At 36.5% G+C, this 27,267-nt stretch overlaps 1 protein-coding gene across 2 annotated transcripts in view; it reads right to left on the bottom strand.

The window, feature by feature from the left end:
• Positions 1 to 881: 881 nt before the first annotated feature.
• The window catches only part of LOC139450689 (SLAIN motif-containing protein 2-like), a 31,491-nt gene continuing 5,105 nt past the window's right edge, over positions 882 to 27,267 (bottom strand). The window contains exons 3-9 of one of the 2 annotated variants that reach the window (XM_071232492.1): positions 21,646 to 21,789; positions 17,114 to 17,272; positions 15,691 to 15,726; positions 15,422 to 15,523; positions 14,721 to 14,837; positions 12,762 to 13,080; positions 882 to 11,199 (exon numbers count right to left, since the gene is read on the bottom strand). In XM_071232492.1, coding sequence (XP_071088593.1) covers positions 11,127 to 11,199; positions 12,762 to 13,080; positions 14,721 to 14,837; positions 15,422 to 15,523; positions 15,691 to 15,726; positions 17,114 to 17,272; positions 21,646 to 21,789 — 950 coding nt within the window. In that variant the 3' untranslated portion in view covers positions 882 to 11,126. The remainder of the gene's footprint in view (positions 11,200 to 12,761; positions 13,081 to 14,720; positions 14,838 to 15,421; positions 15,524 to 15,690; positions 15,727 to 17,113; positions 17,273 to 21,645; positions 21,790 to 27,267) is intronic. The other variant, XM_071232493.1, reaches the window with a different exon arrangement.

Below are 27,267 nucleotides of genomic sequence, written 5' to 3'. Positions count from 1 at the left end.
TGAACCCACGCTGGAAGGTTTCTCACACGCATAGCCAATTCCAACACCTTAGACCATGCCCCTGTATTGCTATTGAAACAAGTGAAATGAAGAAACATAAAAAATCATGAGAACAGGTATGATCCATCCAAACCAGTTATCAAAATCTGCAATTTCAACCAACCGTCGAATATTGCTGAGTGCAGTGTTAAACAACGAACAAACAAACATCAACCCACAGTCATAGATAGCATCATGGCACGCCAAAGCAGATTGCAGCATCACCTACGCCAATGGTCAACATGTGTGCAAGTTCAGCTTGAGATTATAGTGTTGCATGTGGCGTCTCCTCAGGCAAGAGACTTTGTTCAAAATTTGCCTATGTTCACCCAGCAGTAAATTGGTACATAAGAGATCATAATATGACTGTCAACTTTCAAGCGCCTTACAGGCAGCTTGGGTTGTATACTCTCCAGGGAGCTGAGAATAGAAATTGAGTGCGCACCCACTGAACTGTGTAGTAATGTAGCAGTTTGAGCATGCTTATGGTGTAAAGTTGGTGCATCATGAATATGCGACCCGTGAAGATCTCGAGTAGAATAGGTCTTCAGCAACCCATGCTTGCCGTAAAAGGTGACTATGCTTGTCGTAAGAGACAACTAAGAAGATCAGGTCGTCAGGCTCGCTAACTTTGTTGAAGTATGTCATGGAATCCCAATTGCGTGGATCGATGCTCATGATATCTATCACTGGATTGTCTGGTCCAGACTCGATTGTCATAGACCGCCGTCATATAGCTGGAATATTGCTGAGTGCGGCGTAAACAAACAAACAAACAAAACATAATAAATATAACCATTATCATTTCTTCTGCAACAAAAAACACAAAGAAACAGTTTTGTATATAATGTTTTAATTTCCATCCTGGAATGAGAAATATGCTGACCATCCTGACAGTATTGGTGTACATGACCATGTCCGGTTGTCCGGTCTTCAGCCATCTCAGTGAGCATGACAGTGTATCTACAATCCTCCTCACCAAGCACTGTGTCACAGTGTGGGCGGGAGCTACAGGACTTACTACTATCACATTGCATCATCATAATGCTATTAGCTTCATGTTAAATATACAACAAGAGTCTCAGATACCATTTCTTTACAGTAAATGCTAAGTGGGAACACTGCCAACATGCTCCATTGGATTTGTGAAAACGTTTCACACAAGTGGGACAAACAAGCTGTTATCAAACTGTTGATGGCATCTAGAACAAAATGAAGACGTCTGAAAGGACAGGTGTACACTCATGCATCACTGACTTCCACCACCTAACTCCTTGTGAACAACCAGCAATTTAAAGGTCACAGTGACATGACGTTTCCATGATTAGGCCTAGAATAGATTCTCATACAATTCCTGAAAATAAAATTTCCGAAAACTCCCAACACAAGTCAATACTTGGAAGATTTCTTCAGTTTCTGAAGAAAACTTATCTTAAAATATTTTAGTTTCAGCGATTAGGTGTCAGTCCAGAATAAGAAATATGCTAATATTATTAGAAAAAATGTTTCTTTGCTGGAAGAAAATCTGACCATGAATATTGCCAAGAATAACATTTCTTTTGAAAGGGCTTTCCGCACACTTTTAGAACAGTGTTAAAGCAATGTTTAAAAGTTTAATAAATACATGTAAAATTGTATTGAACAATATCTTTTAGACAAATACATTTGACACTGGAAGCATTTTATGGATGCAAGACCCCAATAAATGAGAGCATGTTGAATAGCTCTCATTCTCACATTCCAGGCAGTTTGCGTTCAACGATTCCAGAATCAAATTTAATCCCTATCGAAAGTGTCCAGAGCATGCTAAGCTACAAGCAGAAATATCATTTATGTGCACTAACTAATTGTAAGTGAACTATTTACCATCTAATTTAGAAAGCAAAGCAGTGTAAAAGCATTTTTCTTAATAAACATACTTATCATACCTTCATGTCAGAATGATGAGATCTGATTGGATCACGTGATCTTGATAAAATACTATGTATCCACACTTGGACTGACTGAGTTGGGTTTAACGCCCCTTTTAACATTATTCCAGTTATATCATGGCGTGTCAGCGTAATGTGGGAGGAAAGCCCGAAGTCATGCAGGTCTAAGACGTTTACAACTTCAGTGAAACCCACGAGCACGTGTATGGTGCTGACAAACCTAGAAACATAACTGGGGCGAACCGGGATTCGAACCCATAATCATAGGTTTCTGGCGTGCCCAAGGGACGCAACTCTGCACAGCAAATCGCGGAGCCTTAGACTGGGCCACCCGTGCCCCCCCCCAGCCTTGGAGGAAAATGAATTTCTCAGTGGGAGAATATATCCCTTATACCCTGCCACAAACAAGACTGTCTGCACATAGATTTCGGAGAGGGAGAATTAATCCCTTATACCCCACTTCAAAGCAAAAAGCTACATGCTTTTTCCAAGTCAATGAAAGTCACGTGACATAGCACAAGTTAACCTCAGCTCAATTGAATATTGTTTTCTATCAATTCTGAATTTGTTTTTATTCACTAAGATAAAATTCGTTGTAGCACTATCACATGGGTACATGGGGTTTTATGCATCCCTTGATACCACTAGGCTTGATACCACTCGCCTCCAACTCGTGATGTGTGACACATAATACCTCAAGTCATACTGCTACAACTTACAATATACTTTCATAAACTTAACCATTTACTGAACAAAGAGTATTTTTCTGGTAATCAAAGAAAACAACCTAATACATGTCCCAATCTAGAAATCTTGTATTTAAGAAAGACAGTCAAATTTGAAAAAAAACATCTTCTTTCTGCTCTAGATTACCACTAATCAGCAACAAAATTCACTGAGATGGACAAGACATTCTACAACATAAAGTCACAGAATCAGCATTCTCTCATTTTAATAAATACAAACTAATATCATACACTCTTACAATCATAATGAAGTAAGATCATTGCAGTAATTTACAACAAAACAACATAAATTGCAAACAAGGACGGCTAAGGCAAAAACATCTTCAACTGCATGCTGTAGTTTCTACAGTACCTTTCAAGCCTTCCATTGATAAATATATTTATAACAATATAACGTAAAGGAAGAAGTATTAGTATACCAAATACCTACAATATAACAACCAAGTGCCATGATATGAGAAGCTTGCACTAGGCATGGTGTATCTATATGATATGAAGCAAACAAAACAAAACATCACTACGTCAGTATAAGCACTACATATTCCTTTGAGACATTCGTCGGGCTGTAATAATTACAAAACTCTTCACCACTATTAGCAATATTCCAGCAATATCACGGCAGGGGACACCAGAAATGGGCTTCACACAATGTGTCACCACTAAGTGAACTGATGATATATAAATGATATATTATGGCTGTATTAGTTACAAATCTCTCACACATTAATGTCCAATGTAGCAAAACATAACCAGATTTTACTTATTTTGATCTAATGATATGGAGGTAAGATTAGGAATCTTTTGGGTCCACAAGATTGGTAGGATTTAAGAAAGGAGGAAAACTAAAAATCTAGATGAGTTATTATTAATCTGAATTATACTTTTTTCCCCAACACATGCATGGATTTAGAACCACACAAACTGTATAGGTATTGCCAAAATGTCTTTGACAGCAACAGGTCATCATGTAAGTAACACATACAGCTGTAATTTAGGACAGCAACACATGGCGAAAACTTTGTCATTGGTCACTTGCTCATAGAATTTCTCCCAAAATTATAAAATCTACCTTTTTCACTAATTTTAGTCCTGTGTTTGATCGTATAAGTCCAAAATTTGCAACTGCCAGATGTTGGTTGTTATTCAACATAAAACAATCATAACAATCTTTTCTGTGAACATAGTATTACTATTTTCAGTGTGCAATAGCTATTGTGACCCACCATGACAAAAGTGACCTTAAGGGTGGTAGGAAACAACTGTGCTTTGACGTCATAAAGAAAGATGTTTGATACAAACTTAATATGATCAGGATTGTCACGAAACCTGAAAAATTTACAGAAAATGAGTCTAAATGTTTGAGGCCATGTATCTCTGTAATAAATATGAATTGAAGCTTGCCAATTGTAGTTTTTTGTTCCTAAGATAATGTAGTTTTAAAACATGAGAAGTCAAAATGTGACTTTTCACCCATAAGGTCCCTTTTATCATGTGGATCAGTTTTTATTCTTGTCTTTTTCTTAAAATGAAAATTACTCGTGCGAAAAAGTTCAGTTTACATGAATGAAAATGTGTAACAGAAAAAGAGATAAATCAAGCACAATATGGTTCAAGTCTACCACAATGCGAGACTACATCCATGCAAAACTAGCTCATGCATTTGAAGAGGGACACTTTGGATACAGAAGTTGAACATAAACATTTTTATATTTGTTGCATGACACCAACTGCATTGGCCAACTGTCCACATGTAAGATGTTGTTCATGTTGTGGTCATAAGGTCAGTATAAAACAAATCCGAAGCATCGTTCAACATTTAACCTTCGAAACAACATATCTGCTGATACAGTAGATAATTCATGGTTTGGCAGCAATGTGACAGCATCAGTGAATCCAACAATTTCATTTCAGATACAGCAACATGGCAATATATTTTGTTCCATGTTGGAACTTTATTTCATCCCTTGGACCAACCATTGTGTTCATGGTAGGGATGTATCTCTTTGAGACAAGGACATTCTAACGACAATGTGTCTGCTCACCAGGCATCCCAAATACCTTAAGAATCCTTTCATGTTGGCAAGGATTCATTATATCTGAAAGTAGCGCAAAGATATTTTCTTTAGGCACATATTTCCCTCCAGGACAATCCCAGGCCACCTCCTAAATGTAGACAGCCTGTCCTCTGATTTATTAAATTACTCTGATTTTAACATAAGACCACATAAAAAAAAAGTTGTTTTCATCACTGACAAACACTAAAGACTATTAGTGTGTGAAAATGGTTTTACGCCGCTTTTAGCAATATACCAGTAAAATCACGGCAGGGGGACACCAGAAATGAGCTTAATACATTGTACCCATGTTGAGAATCTAACCTGGGTCTTAAAGCATGACAAGTGACCACTTTAACCACCAGGCTATCCCAACACTCCCTAAACAGTATTACTTGAGGCGCTGTGACGACCAATACCAACAAAGGTCACACCAAAAAAAATTGGTACTTCAGTGTTCTAATTTACTGTAAATTTCAGTATAAAGAAATTTTTAAAAAAATAATTAAAAAATGTTTTAAACAGTGATGAAAAACAACATTTTTTGTATGGCTTAATACAGGACATGTAACATAATTCAAAGATTTCAAACTTCTACTGTCAGCTTGATCTACTCCAAGTACCGTATTCGACGTAATAAGCACCCAGGGCGCTCTCAAAATTAGAAATAGGGGCTCTTATTGGAATATTATTTTAGTGAAAACGAACGAGTTAAAAGATAAATTTTGTGGTTTATGCTGAGAGCCTGAAATGTTTATGTATGACAGATATATTTTTCCAGAATTGAATTGCCCATAATTAAGGGTGCATATAACACATGAGTGTGTATTATACGCGAATAAATAAGTCTTGTGTACATTGATCGATCAGAAGGGGTGCTAATTAGGGTTGTTCACTAGGCAATATGTTAGCAACTATTGCTGTGGGCGCTTATTAGAGCAGGGCGCTTATTACGTCGAATACGGTATATGGACACAGAACCCAGCACCTGGTCACTCCAGCATATACATGTGCATACATTAGGAAGATGCAAGTAATGGCAACACTAAGCACAGTGTGTACAGTGACTTAACATGGACATTTGAAGGCAAATAAGCTCCCAGGTCTGTTAACTACGGCAGTGGATGGCTGCAGGTGATTAGTAAACTCAGGTTTATACAATTAGTGCCTTGGTTGGAAACGAAGACTGAATAAGCCTGTACTGTAGTGAAGCAATGTCCAGTGGTACCTGTCAGATCTATTCATTGTAAACATGAAATTATATACATATCTCTGTTATCTGTTATCTCTGTTATTAGCACTATTTGGGCCAAAATCTTTTGAGTCCACTTGCCAGACCGTCTCTCTCAGCTTCACTTTCTGTAACCTAAGTGTTACAATAAGGATTACAATTGCTTATGTAACCAAATAGAATTGATAAGACTTGGGATTCAGACAGATAAAGTGACAGACATGTCAGCATGTCTACTATTGTTAGTGACCAGTCTGTCTGTCTGTCTGTCTGTCTGTCTCCACTGTGGCTGGACAATCATCACCAGTATCATACTTTCATCAAATGGGCTTACAGATCCTTAAATATGAAATTCACCAATTAAGGCATTAAATAAAAATTTGATTATTGTTTTCCTCTGGCTGACTGTTATCCAATTTTAGTAACAAAACAAAATGTCTGTAGTAGAAGGGAAGTAACTCTTTGAATGTCATTAAAAACACATTTTTTAAATTACTTTGGTTCTTTTGTTTACCCTAACCAACTATATTTTAACATGATTAAGACATGAATTTCAAAACCATGTTTCAAAAAGGTATTTTGTTTCAAACTCTGACCACCAAGCCTAGTGATTTTAGAACATTCTGTAATGCAGATAATTACCCCAAACAGTCTTATTGTGTACAGGATCAGCTCCTCGTGTGTTCAGCAGGAGAAATGTCAATAGCTTGCTTCAAACAAAATCAGAAATATCACTTCTATAATCTGTTTGAGGTAAAGTTTGTAAATAGTTGTTAATTCTTTTAATTTGTCTATCATTTGATTCCTCACATCAACATGATACAATGTCACATCGTACAATATAAATCTTTGATTATCAACTCCCCAGAACATCCTCCATTTGAGGAACATTCAATCGATCAGTTCACATGACAAGTAACAAAGCAATACTATAAGCATCGGATAACTGATGATAAGTGCTGAAATCTGTCTTAAAAATATACTTCTAATCATTATTTGAAGAAAACATTTCCTTTGGTATTTGCCAATGTACAAAATTCAACATATTTTGTTCATCATGATGGCTGACAGATACAATCTTTGACAACACTCTTCTCCAAACTCAGTAAGCTGAAAAGCCAAACTATTACAGCATCAAAAGATGAAGAGTGGAATCCAAACATTAGCTAAAGCTGAAGTAAAATAATCAATTCTTTACAAAGAGCAACAAATAAGATGCGTATACGGTTTAAGGATAACAATTATGATAACACAATTACCACGGACTTACACCAAGCAACAAGGTCTCACCAGCACCAGATAAAAGTTTGACATTGTTATGAGTCTTTAAGTATTAACTATCAGGTTCATTCCAACAATATTCACATCAACATATTATGTACCAAGCAAATAATATTTACAGGTTAATTCTTGAAATGGGTAACAATGTTGACAATGAATATTCTTTTAAATGTGAAACTCCATTCTCATTCCCTGTACAACATCACAATCAATAATTTTGCCTAAAAGAAAAACAGGTTCTGTGTTTCTGTACCATACAGTTAACATTCAGAATCTTCCGAAGGTAGAATAAAGTTCAATAAACATAAAAATTTATACAGAACATATGACACTGATATTCAAATTCTAACAAATGGGAGTCATTTGAAAATGTAGCCAGTTAATATCATTTAGATTCCAGAGATACATACTGGTTCATATTCTTCAACAGAGAAAAAAAGAAAAAAAATCAAAACAAATTTCAATAACTTAAGCACAATTTTCTTAAATGTCCTAAACAAAATTCAACTGATCTCTTGACAAATCACACAAAAAACATGGTACTGAAGCCTCTTTTTTTTATACAATCCTACTTGAACAGTCCAAAATACAGAACTGATGTCTTTGCATTGTGTCCTAAAATAATGTAGCCAACAAAATCACTTGGCCCACCCCGTCAAAACATACCCTACATACAGCATCCAATAAGACTATTCAGAGTAAGATTTGACAGAAGATCCAATAGAAATCCAATTTAAGCATAATCTGAGCACTATGACTGTCGTGGCTCCCATATTCTATCACAAATAAAGTCGCAGAGCTAAGATTGCATGCAGAACAGCCCTGTTCTCAAATCTGTCGGACACATCCCAACCATTGTGATTCTGCTGATGTTGTGCAGGGTGTGAGAATGGTCCTGTAGAAAGGTCACCATGACGACTATACACAGGCCATCCCTACCTTCCCCTCTATTGTCTGTACAATCGTTTGTTCTGACACCTGCCTCGTTATGTATGGATACAGTAGAGCATATGTATGATAAATATGCTACATATATACATTCTGAATCACTCTAGATTCATAATGGTGTTTTTATAACACAGGGAGTTGAGATCATGATGCAAAAATAATCCATATAAAAGGCAGAAATATACACAGGTAGGGATGAGGATGAGGATGATGATGATGATACAATGTACATATTTATAGATCATAAGTGTGGTAGATGTAATATGGCCAGCATATTAACACATCAACTGTGTAATAACCCCATTCAGCATAACCTCAAAGGCTTCAAATCAAATAATGTTGTGGTTCTAGTTTCTGTACAGACATATTTCACATTCTCATCTCATGTATGTCTGGGCTGTTATGTTAGATACTACATGACACTGCAGGGTTAGACATGTCCGCTAGTCCTATAGTCTGAGACCATCAGGAATCAAGAAGGGCAAGACATTTTGATCAAAATCTAGCCATGACAATGAACTAGTACAAAAAGCACTGGGGTTTAGATTTAATTCATGATGTTGCCCCTGCATTGACAACAAACCAGTCAAACGTTAGACATACATAAGTTTGAACCACAACATCATTATTCAGGCCCAACTTAGTTTCACAGATAGACAGAACAGACAGAGAGTAGGATTTCAGAGTGATGGCAGAGAAATGGTTTCCATAACACATGAGAAATAATGTATTGTAATAAGCTGGCAGCAGCAGCAGCAGCAACCTTGATGGTTCCATCCAAGATGACCTGATAAACAACCAGACCACATACAAGCATTGCTTATCAATAAATGACACTGGTTGCCTGTTTATGACAAAAAGCCGTATTTAGTTGCATAGCAGCATTGAATGAAAAGTTGTAAAGCAAAACAGTGTTAATTCAGTTTATGAATGACATGAGAATCAATCTATCACGATTCAGTTTTGGATTTCATATATGAAATTACGATTTCTTTTTCTTTCTCGTCTCAATTTGAAGAACTAACACATGCATACAGAGACAGTATTCACTGGTACACATTGTGGAAGATTTCAAGCATCTAGTAAGGGAGATAACTCTCATTTAACTCTTCATTTGAGAAAAACCATGCAGAAAATGTTGGAAACTTGATCACTGTGTCAGTCAGATTTGACGATAATACTTCTTCAAGAATAGGGATGTCACAATATATGATATGATACACATCAGTGTATACCTCAGAATACATATGAGGATCATGCACTGCATATATATATCTTATTCTAGCTTATTCTACAAGGATAGAACAAATTAGAAGAAAATCAGAATGAAATGTGATGATAATGACTCATTGTTTCAGCTAGTTCTAAATATACACAAAAGCAAGAGTAACTGTGATAATGTTCTTATTTGTCACAATCCAAAATTCCTCTCTTCATCGTTGAATATTTCAAGTGTAACGATGTTCAATTTGGATGCAGGTAAACCCATACGTTTTCTAAAGAAGTAATAATTTTCGAAAATTAAACTTTCAAATAAATGTTGTTCAGCACATTTTGTGTTCTTTTCAAGTTCTGGTAAAATGTCTGGTCAGCGTAAGTCCCCATTTATGATTTATAGCTGTCTGTAAGGAAAGTAACTGAAAGTGTGACTTTTTTCTTAACCCAAAAAAGAATATAACATTATAAATTAATCTACCCTGGCCCATCTTCACAAGTGGTTTGTTTACACAATTAAAAGAGTGATCAATCTATATATCAATGGTATCTTACATAATCATAACCACTTTTGCCTTTGTGTATATATCAGTAATCTCGTTCTTATTTTTCACACCTTTCAACGGATACTCAACAAATGTTACACATCATTTGTATCGAAACGAAAAATGAAATTGTGCATTGTGTCTAAAAAACAAGTTAATTGTTAGTCTGGTGCATTGTGACATCCCCAGTCAAGGAAATCAATTGTTTGCAAGAGACAATGATGCAGAGATGTCAAGAACAGTTTCAGTCAGTGAAAGCAAAATCGGCTTGCTTATATAACACGTTTCTTTCAAAATATTGGAATTCCCTGATCTCTTGCAAACTGAATACACAACCTTTAATGCACAGCAAGGATTGTGAACATGACTATTTCCCCAAAACAATATCAGTAACCTTTTGTGAATTAACATCATTTGCCAGAAAATGTACAAAAACTTTTACAAACAAATGCCATAAAATGTGATGTTAACTGAAATTATTCATGTTGTACATTAAGAATATGTCTAAAAAATTTCTATGCGCAAAACAAATTCTGATGTTAATCCCTTCATCTTAAAACGACCATGTGCCACCTTGCTATTACATAAGTAACCATGGTAACCATGCCAAAACAGCGACAAGGCTTCAAATTTGACAGGTAGAAATATCCATACAATCCACAATGACCACTGTAACGTAATACTGTTTTTTCTGATTGTTAAGACATTACATGATTGACACTGGTTTGACAACACTACCACAGAGTGTTAAATGATAGATGTTGATGAAGATTATAATTGTGTAGTTAGCAAGTTTTATTGCATTCAGTGATTCATCACAACTCTAATTCTCTAAATCAACAAGATGAATGAGTGATAGATTAGCAAGTGTTGCACATGCATGAAGATGATGTCACGCAAAACGACGCGTCGACTACCAATGCATATACAGACTAGGCCCTGACAGGTGAATATATAGAGTCAAACAGGGGAACTCTAGCACTCCCACGCGAGGTGACGAGCACTGATGAAGACAAACTTACATACGCCCTATGTCGGCTGGCAGTTTACCTTCCCCTGAAACAGGTCAGATATACATGTAGAAACACCATTGTCTTATCGGGTTAGAATATACCAAGGTAGGCAGCAGGTAGGGTCTAGAAACAACCCTCACGCCAACTTTCATCAGAGTCCTGAGATGAGGGAGGGCGCGGTGAAGAGGCATTGGATCTGAAACGCAGATGTAAACAGGCCATGGTCAAGGTGCATGCACTGTCTATCATGCCATATCAGTATAAAAAAATGAAAGGTAATATCCAAAATCTATATGACATTATTTCATCTCAGTTATCGAACTATTGAAAGAACATGCATTATTCAAGGATTTGAGTGGGTCTTGATTAAAGCTTCTCAAAAACCTTTTTCAGTTATATCAGAAAGTGTCAGAATAATGTGGAAAATCCAATATGAGGCTGGTCGTTTGGCACTTTGGTCAAACTTTCAAGCAGAGGTAGAGTTCTGACAGGATCACAGTTGCGATGCGAAAACAGTCAGCAGATCCTTGCACTGCCAAGGCCTGCAATTGTGTGCACAGGCTGCCCTAGACCTCATGACCAACACTGCCCCTGATTACATTTGAAAGGGATAATGTAATGAAGGATAACACAATTAAAATGAGCTTGACTATCAGATACAGCCAACCTATCTAAAATCTCCATATTCTTGGACATACTTTGTCTTTACTATCAAGGAGGCTAACACAACAAACTACCTTGATAACTGGTGACATGTCCCTAGCCCCTTGACACATCCTACTTCAATGATGTACTGCTAGTTTGAGTGAGGCATAACAAAACAAACACAAAGAGCATGAAACATAATGGAACAGATACAAGCAATTCAGGTTATAAACAGAGAATCTCACTCAAATATGTAAACATGAGTTGATAACAGGTTAAGATCTGAGGTTTATCAACGATTTCATGTTTGATATCAAAAGAAATGGATAGATTCTAATTATCAAACAATATCATTCTTCAAACTCTTTCTGTTCATAAATGAAAGAACCAGTGCCTTGAATGTAAAAAGTAGAGCTAACCAGCTTCAGTGGCAGAGAGACAAGTGATGTCTTTTGATTGTGATGTTATGGTAACCAATGTCATCACAATGGTCTGCAAAGCATTGTGATGCAATTTCATTGTAGTAATATGTCCAAGGAGATAAAGACAGATATTTATAATATATTGCTGTCAGCATTGATATTCAATAATTACTGAGGACTAAAAACTAACATTAAAATCTAATGATTTGAACAAAATATGTTACCATGAAGAGAACATGCCAAACTTAAGCTACATCAGAAGGTAAATTTCAAAGATATTTACAGAGCCAATGTGGCTGACAGAATTAAAGAGCATGGTCAAAACAAGGTAAAAACTCAAAAGATTGTGAACAGAACAAACGTGTTGAGCCCAATACGTACACAAATACCAAATTTCTTTACATCTTGAACAAAAAGGCTGTGCAATGGCAATAAGAAAGAAGTTTCAGCTTTCAGTGTGGTCAAAGTTCTAAGGTCAAAATTCAAAATATTGCACACACACACACAAAAATATATATATGCTGAGCCGCATTACTAACTACACATGTACCAAATTTCTTGCATTTTTTAAAAGATATGTCTGAGTAAGGGTGGATATAGGTTATTTTTTTCAAAGAGGCTGTAAATAAAACAAAACATAACTGTAAACGGCATCTCATGCTGCTTTTGTTCTCTAAAGCTGCCAACCTACCTTCTAGGAGTGGGGAGGGATGTCCTGCCAGTGGCAGGGCGCGGGATTGTCCTGCGGGTGGGAGTAGGAAGACCACTTCTGGAGGGGGACGTAGCCCGACGGGGGATCTGGGCAGGTTGTTTGAGTCCCCCCATGGCTGGCGATGCTGACCGAAGCGCAGGTTGCTGAAGACGGGACATATTACGTGCCTCTGGGGCAAGGTTATTCTCATCACTCCCTACTGACTGATGGTCTAGACTCGAGTCACTGGAGTGAAGGCCGGGCTGGGGGTACTGCAGGCGGGACACATTCGGTACACTTCGACGACCACTTGGAGATTCTGGAAATATAGTAACAATGTCTGATAAAATAAGTGTTAATACTAAAGGCTGACAGTCACCACATCAAACTTTTAGTTGTCTGCAGTAGGTAGCCCTAACTCTGATGATCACTGAACTACCATGGTGACTGCTAACTCCTTGAAGTGAGAAAGTGAATATGGTTATGCGCCAATTTTAGCAATATTCCAGCAACGTCACAGCAGAGCACACAAGAAATGAGCCTCACACATTGTACCCATGTGGGTATCGAGCCTGGGTGACTAATGAACACTTAACCTACCAAGGTACCCCACCGTCTGATAACTCCTACGTGCATGTTATATTATGATGTAGTCAGCAATATTCCAGCTAGATTACAGCTTTCAGCAGTCAAGCAAAAAATGACTTAAAAAGCAAGAAATCAAGTATGAGCAACAATTCAATCGGGACATGCCGAGACAATTTTATTAATGAGGCACCAATTTTTATTGTGAATGGAAATATTTTCCAGAAAACATCCAAACACATCCTCTCCACACCCCAGCCACTGGGGTACTACCACTATCTCTCCAAAACCATGGTTCATACTTGAGCCACCAAAATTAATCCTATTTCAAGACCTTTAGAAGACAATGATCACACTTTTCAAAGCAGATTCAAAATTAAGGCTATTTCAATGCTGGACTACCATTTACATGGTGTGTGAACCATGGCTTACATAAATCTTGACACTGTAAACACAGTAACCACAGAAACGTATCGAAAACAATTTTGGTGGAATCACTGCCAATGCAACATTGAATTTAAACTCTCTAATATTACATAATCAGAGTATTAAACATAGGTCTTGCTGACAAGAAACATTTGCATCACCCGACAACTAGGGAAAACATGGCAGTAAACACGAAAAACACAAGCAGCAGAAGAGGCATGGAAGAGCATAGAAACGCTGAATACCACAAGAAAAAAAGATAGATACACACCAAAGGACCTCAAAACAGTTTGAAACACACACATCAAAGGATAAATTCTTCGGAAATCAGGCAAGAGATCGTGTGCGAAATACGCATCAGTCGGAAAGCGCACGTTAAATCTCCAAAGTAAGTAAGTAAGTAATGGCAAGAGATCGTCTCTCATGTCCTTTTTTGGGAGCGAGGAAGAGTGATAATGAAATATAGGGGGCGTGTCTTCTGACACCAGAAGTCTCAGAAGTCATGGAGGTCAAGTTGGGCAAACGAGTAGTGAAGACACTAATAGACTGTCATTCATTTCCAGTTAGGACTTTTTTAGTAAGAGCAATGTGCAATATGTGATGTAGGATAACTTAAAAAAAACAATTTCTCTTGATGCAAAGTCTTTGAAATTTAGGGCATCCTTGCAGTCAAGGATGAGTATCATTTTCTTCTTGTATGGCCAGCATATGCCTCATTAAATTGTCCATCCCAGTGTCTTTGAATTAAAATCTACTTTAAATTACCCTGGCAGTACAACAATTCTCAATGTTTCTTAATCATGCTATGATGTATGAGAAAAACAAGCCTTTATTGATGCTTTATTGAATCTATGGACCAATGGGCTTGTGGTCTCTTCAGTGCAGAATTACACATTGATTACCTATGGACAAAGACGCCTTATGGTTAATTTGAACTGATGTACCAACCTGTGGTAAATGGGTTAGCGCCAGGGTTGATGTACTGACTAGCATGTGGACTATCGGGGGGACTGCTGGCATCGGAACCAAGGCTGTTTCTGTGGCGCTGATGATACATGCCATCACCTGCAAATGAAAATAATCATCATATAAATACATGAAAGTGATTCTATGGCAATTGATTGGATAAACTTACAAAAAGAATAGGCCATGCCCGCTAACAGACTACTGTTTCCTGACTGGCTGATCGCTGAAAGGGGCGGGGCCTGTGTTGTACTATTGCACTGAACGATGTCACAGATTTCATATTGGTGTCTCTAGTCATGAGTGTAAATGATTAAATAAGAAGTCTGTGAAGTTAATCATTGTTGATATATATCATAAAGAATCGAATTTAAAATGTTGAAATGTAAATCCAATATACACCATTGAATATGTTTAAACTTTATAAACACAATAAAAATACTACAATCAATTCTTAAAATTCTTAAAATCTGATTCATAAAATCCAAACTAATAAGTCAAACACATGTATACTTGACAATTACAAAATTTGTACTTAACTTGTTTGTTTAATAATTTATTCTATATTAGATATTTATAAAATTATGAAAGCTGATAAACCCTGGAAAATGAATTTCTTAACCTTGCCATGAACCACATACCAGTGTTATTGGTAAATGGACAAACAAAATGATTCCAGTACATACTATCAAAGCGTCCAGGACTAGATCTATTAGAACCTCCAGGAGAACCACTGTTGTCTGTATCACTGGTACCAAACTGTCCCGGCAACTGACGGGCACGCAGACCTAGAAAGGGGAATAACTCTGTCAAAAGGTTCAGTAGTTTAATTTACTTTCCTTGTAATGAGTTTATAAGGTATTGCTTTACAGCAGATATAATTATGGAAATGTCTCGTATATGACTGCATTTGACAATACTGTTGGTATGATTAGGATGAACAAACAAGACAAACCTTTCCTCGGTGATGCATTTATACTCTGTCGTAAACCTGAAAAGAGAGTTAAATAATAAAGATATTTTCAATAAAAAGGCTTATTTAGAGTTCTCAATGAATTCAATGTTTAAACTCAGGGTTTTATCCCAACTTACAATACTGGGGGTCCTTACAGTAAACTAAAGGTCCTGTAATGTACTGAACTGGTGTAGTGTTCTTACTGTAAGATTTGATAATGATCTTAATTAAAGAACCTGTATATTTCTCAGAGCTCCAGATAAGCTTTTGGTGTTGTGGGTATTTTACCCATGCATTCTAAAATCATTGGGTATCATCAATTCTATCTGGGTATTCAAATTTCTGTTACCCACTAGTTTTTACACATGTGGGTATTTAAGTTAAATATTTAAAAACACTTTTCATCTAGTCCCTGCAAACTGGTGCCGTGTGGGTTCGAGAGCTTTATAGGACTAAACAACACACAATACTTCCACAAGAAAGTGTGATGGCAAATGATCATGATGTAACTGTCATCGTGGAGTTTGGCAAGGTTGACGGAATGTCCGTTTATAATTTCAAAATAAGTTGCTGATTTGCGAATCGAATACTTCACAATATTTTGATGATACGCACAAGTTTTATTTTTGTAGGGAATCTGTAATGTTCGTGGCGTATTTGATACGCTTGGATTTTATTTTACTGCGTATTTCTGCATTTTTGATGCGTATTTTACACAGATACGCAGCTTATCTGGAGCTCTGTTTCTTGTCAACAACTTCGTACAAAGAACATAATTGTGCATCCCTTGGGATGCAATCCCTTTTTTTTCGTGCGTCCAGTCTATACATGTGTATGTACTGGACGTACATGACTGCATTGTATTAAAACCTGTTAACGTCATCATTAAACACAAAATGCATCATTGCAATAATTCTTTTCCCCAACTGAACTATATAAGAGCAGATAACATCTGAAAGGATCAGAAAATAAAACTGATCTGAGCGACATGTTCCAAATGGAAATAATTTGTGAATTGTCATCTTAAATGTCATGAGGGCCAAGGCTTTCCAAGTTACATCTCCTTTTAACAAACAGTTGTGACAAAATATATTTGGTAACCATGCATTTCAACTATCTACTTTTGAGCCCCAAAACATTTTTCAGGAACTTGATTCACACATATGTTCCCAGTAGAACAGAAAAGGAAAAAGGTCCAACTGCACCAAAAGTATTTCAAAATTATATTTCCCAATATTATAACCAATTGTAATGTCTTTTCAACCTGTACTATTAAATCTTCAAATACAAACCTTGCAAGCAGCACATGATATACACTGAACACTGACGCTGCCTTAACGACATATCTCAGCATGCTAAACATGAGGTAAACACTCTCCGACTTCCATAAAAGTTATAAAAGAAACTGAGAGTGATGTCTTACTTTCTTCCTGCATTTTGGCAAGAGTCTCTATGTCAGCAACATTGGCATTTCTCTGAGCATCGTCACGGGGATCATTCTCCTTCTCAAAGTTGCCAGGCTGTAGTTTTTCTCGACCCTTCTTTGGTCGAGTGAAGGTGCCTGTGTCAACACGACTGCCGGCTGTGGGACAGAGAGCAAGGATGGTGACCATCAAGTATGGATAACATGGAACAACCATACACAGGAAAAACAGGCAAAACTATAGTGATGACAGGAGAACATTACCATATCGCTATAACGTAATGTGAAATATGAATTAGTCCAAAAAGTGTCAAACCATTAGAAGCCTGACATGCTTGCTTACAACATTGTACAACTACTTGAACTAGCCTTGGGAATACTGTTAACATTAGCAGAAGTCATATTTATTTCAGAAAATATGCATATCAAAATGAAACTTTGCATGGCACCTCTTCTATTAGTATGGAAACTGTTCCCAAAATTTGAAAAGAATTCACACAGTAGTTTTCAAGTTATAGGCCTCACAAATGTTTAAGTGAAACACTTCTAAGTCAAATATTTTTAAAAAAGCTGTATTTTTTTTTAGAAAATCCAAATATTGAATCAAACTTTACAAAGCACCTCTCCAATAGGTATAAAATGTGTTCATCAAGTTTGAAAAGAATCTATTAGTAATTTATAAATTATAGGTCGCATACACAAAATGTCCTCAGAAGGAGGGGTGTATGGTCAAAAGGACCATTCCTAGGCATAACTATATACCCTTAGTGTTAGGTAGGGGGAATAGTTATTCTGGAAATCCTAAAGATTATTTGGCAGATATATAACACTGTTGCTATTACCAACATTAAATACTAAATCAAAGCAAAACAGACTGGTTACATGTCATCAAAAGTGATGCACACAGAAAAATCGTTCAGGAATATCTACCAATCCTAACAGGTCTCTTGAGCAGTGTTCACATTTAAGCCTACAAACACAGAGTACTTTGAATTTTATACACATAGTTTTTTGTATGGCACTTGACAATTAGCAGTCTGTCCTCAAACTTTAGTTCATAGACGAGTCTAGTAAAATTGATTTCAGTCTAGCACACATCGCTATTAAAAGTCCATCATTAACACTAAGATCTACTGAACATGATGACAATGATCTTACATGAAGTCTCAAGTTCAGCCAAGTAATCTCAAAAGATTTTGGCACAGACTGCATTAGTGTGTTAGGAATTCACTCATTATGACAATACGCAATTCCATTCCTCGTCATCAAGATTATTTGCATCCATTGTTCAACGCCTTTCATGTGCCTTCCAGACATAATGTTACTCAAACTCATAAAACTCAACACACTGGATGGACAAATCCATCCCAATTTTCCACCTTTCATCACAAGCTCTACATTTGGATGTATTGGTAACGTGCATGATAAATCAATTCCAGCATTGACTGTAGTAACATTTGGCTAGTGAGAGACAGCTGTGTTTTAGAGATTGATAGCAAGCAATAACTTTGGAGAATGTTATACATCACATAACCCGACATGTTCATCACGCTGCAATGTATGGAATGTTGTGTCCACAGAACTTGTTTTACAAATAAGCCTGTTTCATTTTTTATCACTTGGTTTATGTTTTTTTCTTTTAAAAACATAAGTGTCATTGATATAAATAATACAACAACAAAAAATACACTTTTAAGTAGTCACTAAATAGTATAGTCGGTCAGGTAAAAAAAGTAAATACATGACCAAATTTAAAACTAACAAATCATTAAATTCTGGAAGTAGTAAGTACATCAATAACAATTATCACACACAATCCCTTATGTACCATTAATGCCATAGGCGTCTAAATACAGGTGAAAATATGACTGACTTCACAATTTCAATTTTATTTCAAAATTCGGAATCAAGGGTTGCCAGACAAATAAACCTATGAAAATATTTGGAGCACCGATCACACTGGCAATGGAGTAAAACATAAAATTTGATGTCATAAATGACAAGATCATACAAACAAATAAATCATTATTAAAGCATGACCTCTTCAATCACTTTTATGGACTGGGGATGCTTGGCAAAACATGGCCACAAGACAGTTCTGTTAACATGCTTAATGTGGGTCTTCCCAGGATCACAGTAGATGTTATAGCCAATCGGATGCCAGTCAAAGCAAATTAGGTTTTGTTTCCCTGGGCCCACTTGCACAAAGCGATCTTAGTGCTAAGATGATTGTAACTCCCATACTTTAACATAGGCTTACAATAGTCTTAGCGCTAAGATCACTTTGTGCAAGTGGGCCCTGGACTTCAGGTTCATAATGACTCTGGTAAGGTGCATTACAGTAAACTACGGTTAAAACAAACTCAAATGGACCACTAATTTTAGTTTGTTATAACCGTAGTTCGTTATAAGCATATATACAACATCTATACAGCAAATGGCCGGGACCAAAAATTAAGTTCGTATTATCCGTCAGTTTGTTATAAGCGCGTTCGTTATAAACATATTTTACTGTATATCAGTACCACAGGGTTTCACATAAGTTTATATTCTGCTGACTGCTTGTCATCCTATATGTTGGGATGTCATCCTATATCGCGATATCAATATAAATTTAGGAATAGTACATAACTCACTGCCACAGAAATGTTTACATTTATTAAGATTACCATGGATCGGATGGACAATGACAAGAAAATTCAATTTTAACCACTTTAAACACATGGATCCGTCTACTTCATATTTAGCATTAAATTGAATAATTGCATGTCCTCATAGGCATAATATATCTTTATACATAAAGGATAATTAATTCTATTATTAATCAATATATTGATATACAGTAAAGTATTGTTATAACAAACTCAAATGGACCAGTAATTTTAGATTGTTATAACCGTAGTTCATTGTAAGTATTTCAACTGGCAGACATCCCATAAATGACATTAAATACATAACATAAGTAAATACCGTATTCGACGTAATAAGCGCCCATGGCAATATTTGCTAATATATTGGCTAGTGAACAATCCCAATTAGCACCCCTTCCAATTGATCAATGTACACAAGACTTAGTTATTCTCATATAATACGTGTGTTATATGCATCCTTAATCATGGGAAAATTCTTGGAAAATATATCTGTTGTATATAAACATTTCAGGCAGTCAGCAAAAACCACGAAATTTACGATCTTTCAACTCTGTTGTTTTTCCCTAAAATAATATTCTAATAAGAGCCCCCTATTTCTAATTTTGAGAGCGCCCTGGGTGCTTATTGTGTCGAATACGGTACATGTTATAAATATATTATTGATAGTTTCATTGACATTTAGACACAAGAGTCAATTGTTAATTGAGGGTGTAAATTGAAGGCAAGGTGTCAGTACTTAATTCAGTTAATCACTTGCCTTCAATTGTTATTGTTACTTTGAACAATGTGCATGGTGACATTTCAGCAGCTCAGAGATTAACAGTTTGTTATAAACATCAACATTGTCGTTAACTTAGCACACATGGGGCCACAAAATGAGTTTGCTTTTTCCATTACAGTAGAACACGGATAGAGCGAACAAACGGATACAACAGACTTACAAAATCCCTGATTTATCTCCTATATATTATCACATAAAATTTACGCACATAACCAACTCTCTACAGCGAACTAACGTATATAGTGAACTGATATCTGATCCCCGACAAGTCCAAATACCACTAATTAGTGACGTGTATAGTGAACTGAGAAATCTCACTCAGTGTCAAGTGTCACTGACAATTGGCTGTACCAGTCAGCCGCGAATCAACACAATCACTTCCATTATGTTAATCTTACCTGTCCATGTAATTGGACAAATCTTGTCTTTAAAGCAAACATTGCTAATACAAGTCAATGCAGCAATTACAGTGTTTCCTCGCTATTGCGTTCTTTAATAAGAGAGTGAGTGAGTATGGTTTTACGGCGCTTTTAGCAATATTCCAGCAATATCACGGCGGGGGTCACCAGAAATGGGCTTAACAACATTGTACCCATGTCGGTAATCGAACCCGGGTCTTCTGCATGATGAGCGAACAATTCACCAATACATAGATGCATCAATAATATTCTCAAAACGATACACACTTACCTGTATCGATTCATATTTTAATCATTATCATTTCACACATGACCTATTCATTTATATTTGCTTGTCCATGGCTAGCAAAATTATCAGGGGTTAAAGCTTCTAAAAACTTTTTTCGTGCAGATCTACCGGAAAACCATCAAATATAAAATTTAATTAATATCCGTAACGAATCGAGGTTGCGAATTCAGAGTTACCCCCCTTCATATTATTTGAGTGACTGTACCACTGTGTATAAAAAAAAATTGATCAGTTTAACTACAAATTACAACCTATCACTGTGTTACATAAATAACTACCCATGTCAAAAATTGTCTGGATGATAAATGTTTTCACCATTCATTAACCAGCAGATCCTTCAAAAAGCAAGGGTCCAGGTAAGCAGTGTTCCACCATCGATGGACGGAACTCACCTAGAGTGGAGAGCAGGGAGTGTCTGGCTTGAGGCTGTCTGCTCCCAGTGCTGGCGGTGCCTTCAGTGGATCGGCTCAGCATGGTCTGGGGCTTCGTGGGAGAGGTGTAGTTACCTAGGGTAGGGGTACTGGAACTGCGGTTCACTGCAACAACACACCAACGTGAGCATACTGAGTCTTGCAGCATCATTTACAAGTGATACAGATTAAGGAGAGAATATATAGATGTCAACCTTTTATTATGAGGAACATGCTTCAGCATATGCTGAATCCTTCATCAGGATGAGGTGTATGAATGCTAGGATGCAGAGAGCATATATATGTAGATATAAGAACAAGAAAAGTAATATGCTCCAAAACATTGTGCTCCTCAAACTAAAGAAATTGACATCTACATATTCTCTCCTTTTTGAGCATTACTAGTTAAAAAATGTTATAATTGGGATAATACTTTTTAGTAAAGTACAGATTCTAGTGTTTTTCTAGTCCACATGATGCCTTAAGTTAACTATTGGGCAGTTTGGCAAGGACTACAGGACTAGAGCCAATTCCTAACGCTGCAATCCCTTTGTCTTTTTTGATATTGAAATATGTTTAAATAAAATATAACACATCATGAGAAGAAACAGGATCTATACATGTTATACAACCTTTAGACATACAAATATAAAATGTGTAAAGAATAATACACAAATTATTCAATAAGTAACCTAGAACCCTATCATCTCTATGGATGTGTTCATATATAGCCCAATCATAGACACATATCAAGTTTCTATACATCAACTACTAACAGAATATAGTATTGATGCAGCCATATATATCCAATAAAAAATGCCTATCCTCCAACAGCTTGTTCAAAATGCAAATGATCTACACGCAGGGATGAAAATTAGCACAAGCCCGCTAACCTGACCAGTTTTGTCAATGATAAAGGTATCCTAAGGGCTAAGAAATTCAAACATTTTGAGGGGTATTGCTATATGTTATCACTATTTGGGCTAGTAGATGTTCTGGATTTATTTCAATCCCTGCCAACAGGTTTCTTCAGAAACAATCGAACACAATCTCTTGAGCTAGTTTTCTACCATTTTTAAAAGGTGCTCTTCACATGCGAACCTGCTTGTTTTTCAATTATTATTCATTGTGATGTTTAGCTATTAGTAACAGGACAAGTTCAAGTATGTTACCAGGGTAATTGCTACTTTGCCTGGCCACAGGAAGCAAGATGCAGGTGACACATGCTACATACATGAAATTACACCTAATACCGGGACTACTGATGTGGTGTGGTGAATAAACCTTAGAGATATTGTGTTCAAAGACTGAATTTGTGTGGAGACAAATAAGGGTTAGTCAGAATTTTGAACTTTTTTAATATTCATATAAATATTAGGTTGCGTTTTTCAATAACAGGTGCACTCGTGCATGTTTTATATAGCTAAATAGAGCCCTGTATATACTAAACCAAATATAATGTTCAAAGGCACTACCTGCTAACATTGTGATAGCAATACATTTAACATATTCTGGAACTTGTAATAATAAATCTAGTACCACTGACAAGTAATATGTTCTGAAAGTCTGTAATGTATTGTACTCGTCAATCATCTTACGAAAGCATGGTCTTAAACCATCTCTCCATGCAACATGTACCACGTACACTCACACAACCACCTGGATAAAAAACCGTAACCTCTGTGACAAGGACGTATATTGTAAGGTGTGCCGGAGTCCTCACTTTCAACAAAACACTCCGGCTTCTCCCACTGTCAACACTCACCTGTTTAGACAGCTAATGCCGAACTAGTTTGTTCATTCCATTTGTCTGACCTTACACAACAAACCTGATAAAATAACTGCCAATTTAATCAAGAGAAAACTTCCTTTCCACGTGTACTTTTTAAGCTAGAGACAGTCGGATGCATGATGTAGGATACACAGATGCAAATAATAACTGGTTCTTGTTGCTTGTACAGCAAAAAAATTGAAACTTCCTCTTGGACATGTATAAAACAGTACACAGACTATACTTATACTGGACCAAAAAAGTTAGGGATCATGGACATTTTAAAGGTATTTTTATGAAATTGTGTGCTATTCACTACAATTTGAGTGAGTGAGTATAGTTTTACGTCGCTTTTAGCAGTATTCCAGCAAAATCACGATGGGGGACACCAGAAATGGGCTTCACACATTGTACCCATGTCGGGAATCGAAGCCGGGTCTTCGGCGTGACGAGCGAACACTTTAACCACTAGGCTACCCGACCGCCCCCTATTCACTACAATAAAATTCCCCCAAATATTCATGATCCCTACCATTTTTGTTTAGAATATACTTATAATCATTTATCACAATGACAGTGATGTCAACCTTGTAAAAAGTTGTTAATCCAGTGATTGATAGTATGAGCAACGATACACATCAGGATATGATGACATGGAATCAAACAGGTCACCGAGTCTAATCACTTGATCCACTGAGTCACATCTTATGACCAGCAAAGTTTTCTGGGGAACTAGTCTGACCTGAAATCCCAATGATGTTCTCCTCATAGCCTTAATGTTGATCACGCTTCTAGTTCAAGAATTAGGGGAGCCAAGATGCAAAATACTACAGGCACAACCTCAAGAACCCCCCTCAATACCAAACTCTGCTCATGTGGATTCATTGTAAATACTATTAACACTAGAGCTACATCTGGTTTCTGTGTTCAACATGTTGATTTTGTATATTTGTTGTTTCATACCGCACACAGCAATATTCCAGCTATATGACAGCGACCTGTAGATAATCAAATCTGGACCAGGCAGGATTGATATCACAAGCATCAATCTCCACAAATAGGATACAAATCATACATGCATCAAACAAGTCAGCAAACCTGACCAACCGATTCCCATAGTTGCATTTTACAACAATCATGGGTTGCTGAAGACAAATTCTAAAAATAAATTTTCACAGGGGGTGAGAAGATACAAGTCAAGCATAATGATTATGATTTTGGGTGGTTCCTCTGAGTTCATTTTAAGTTTACAGTATAGTTTACTATAGGTTGATTTGGTTGTTATAGTAACATTAATAATGGTTTACATAAAGTGTATATTTTGGATGGACACCCAACCCCTCCACTGAAGATACAAATGGCCAAAGTGGAAAAAAACCTCTTTTTTAACATCCTGTATCCGTCCCAGAAGGGGAGTATGAGTTTGACATGTGTGCCAGAACAAAGACCCCTTTTCTTTCAAACTTAATCAGCTTAATATTGATCACTGCTATTAGTATTACTGGTAATTGCAATCCTGAATTTATAATTTCGATGACTCAGGATTTTGTGAACAGGTTACACACAGACACTGAAAATTACTTGCCCTCCTATTTACAATTACACCATTACAGGTGAGACGCGGTGAACCTAAGGCAGTCTAGCTATGTGAGACTCATCAAGGGACACTCCCTACACACTACATCTGGGAGTAGCCTGCTGACATTTGACAAAATACATTTCAGGTCACACCAGCTCCTGCTTTCTTTAAACAGGAAAACCTCAGCCGCTACATTGAAACAAATATTGGATAAGGGCTTCAAGATAAGATACAAACTGATTCTGTCAACACTGGTCAACAAACCACAAACTCTATAAAATGCTGCAAGTTTCAATTTAGATGTTTCAGGTTTAGCAATCGGATATTGTAAAAAATCTATACACAACGTATGACTGACAGGATTGGGTTTTATGCTTTTGTTTGCAATATTGCAGTTCTGTAAGCATTCCAAATTACATGAGGACCAGATCTGCAGAATGCGCACATTGTTTTGAACATGGTGAAGTTGTCAGATTGATTCTAATATGTATTTCAAAACCAGAGTTACACTAGCATTTAAAATCAAGGTTTGCTCCTATCATGTCTATAGCATCTGAATATAGGGACCACCAACTCTTTACCTTTTAGCATAGGGACAATGAGGAAGCAACTTGACCTTCACGCTTAATTCAAACACGCCTCACCATCTATTCATGTGTGTTTTACAAGGATTTATGTATTTGTGAATATAGCTCAGTAACTTTCACATGAATATAGCAATGAATATGAATTGCAATGAATGAAAAGTAGCCATTTGGTTAGGACTGATCTCGCAGGGGTCTACCTAACAGCTGGTCCTCTGGCCCGTGGCCAGCGGAAATAGCGATGCCCACTGATCCAATTGATAGCATGAAATGTGTATGTAGTAGTTATTGATCTCCTAATATTATTGATATTCGTATCAGGCTTCAACAATAAGAGGCAGGAAGAATACTAGATTTGTCCACATGAGGGCCAGCAGTGATCGGAGCGATTTATTGACAATTTCAATGGAAGTTACTGTTGATAATGAACTGGACAAAAGATATCATTTTGTCCAAAACTGGAAATTTCATTTACATATTCTTAAATTCAGAGGTACAGAGGTATGTTAACACTGAATTTAATGAAAAAGTGAAGAAAAAATGTCTTTTTGTTTCCTTACCATGCTTATTGGCCCTGTTATCAGTGAAATAGATAAAAGTGACCCTTTGGAAAGTTAAAATATTAGTTACGGGTATATTTAGCACGATCATGTAACCTGAATAGAGAAATATTAATTCCAACCTGGTAATTTTCACCAACATTTTCTGAAGACAAACAGGAAAAATTCCTGGCTGGGACTTTTAACGTAAGTGTATCTCTCTTGCTCTCCTGAGTTGGAAGTTCATTGACCCCTGTACTCTGGCCTCAAAACTAAGGATAACGGAACAATCACATTAAAAATAATCTTTTTCTCCGAACAGATACTTCTTTGAATGAAGATCTGAGGACACCTCAATAGAAGGTTGCAGCAGGTACTTCCTGAGAGAACTTTGATTGGCCAATCTAGTTGAAGGATTTGGGATCTTGAGCCAATCAGATGTCTGCTTTGTAAAAAGGATTTGGCTTAATTTCTTTACTTATTTGTTTTAGAAATCTTTTATTTTAACAACAAAAAATGCAAACAGAATATATATATATATATATATATATATATATTCCTTTGACGGTACTCCCATTTGAATATAGACAACATGGCGCCAAGAAACAATATTTTGCAGTTAAACAGATTAGTGTAAGCATATTCAAACATGGCCTTTATCATTTACATTTAGAACAGGATGATTAGCTTTGTTTTCGAGATACAGAATTCAGATATGTTGGTCTGAATCAGTGAATGTTCCACTCATTCGTACCAAAAATTTAGAAGTCTTGACACTGATTGGCTGATGAGAAAGTTCACCTAACATGACCTTCTATGGCAGAGTCCTCTGATCATCAATTATTGTAAGGGAGTGAGAGATCTGATTTTAATGAGCTTGGATTAAGAAGCAGACAGACAAGCAATTTGTTTTGATGAAAAATCTGAATTCATAATAATCAGGAGCTTACAAATGCACCAACCAATCCAACTCTATAAACCAACTGTCCTAAACAAGCTGAACAAGCATAAGAGAAACATGCTTTTTGAAATTTTGCTTGAAAATATTCCTGAAATGTTTATTGTTGTACTGTCTGTTTGCATGATGTGTAAAGTTCAACATTTAGTGCATAATCATGTTAATCATTGACT

This window comes from Haliotis cracherodii, unplaced genomic scaffold, assembly GCF_022045235.1.
Source record: "Haliotis cracherodii isolate W230 unplaced genomic scaffold, xgHalCrac1.p SCAF_8, whole genome shotgun sequence".
NCBI classification, from domain to species: domain Eukaryota; kingdom Metazoa; phylum Mollusca; class Gastropoda; order Lepetellida; family Haliotidae; genus Haliotis; species Haliotis cracherodii.
The sequence above is the reverse complement of the archived record's forward strand: the minus strand, read 5'-3'. Positions and strand labels throughout refer to the sequence as shown.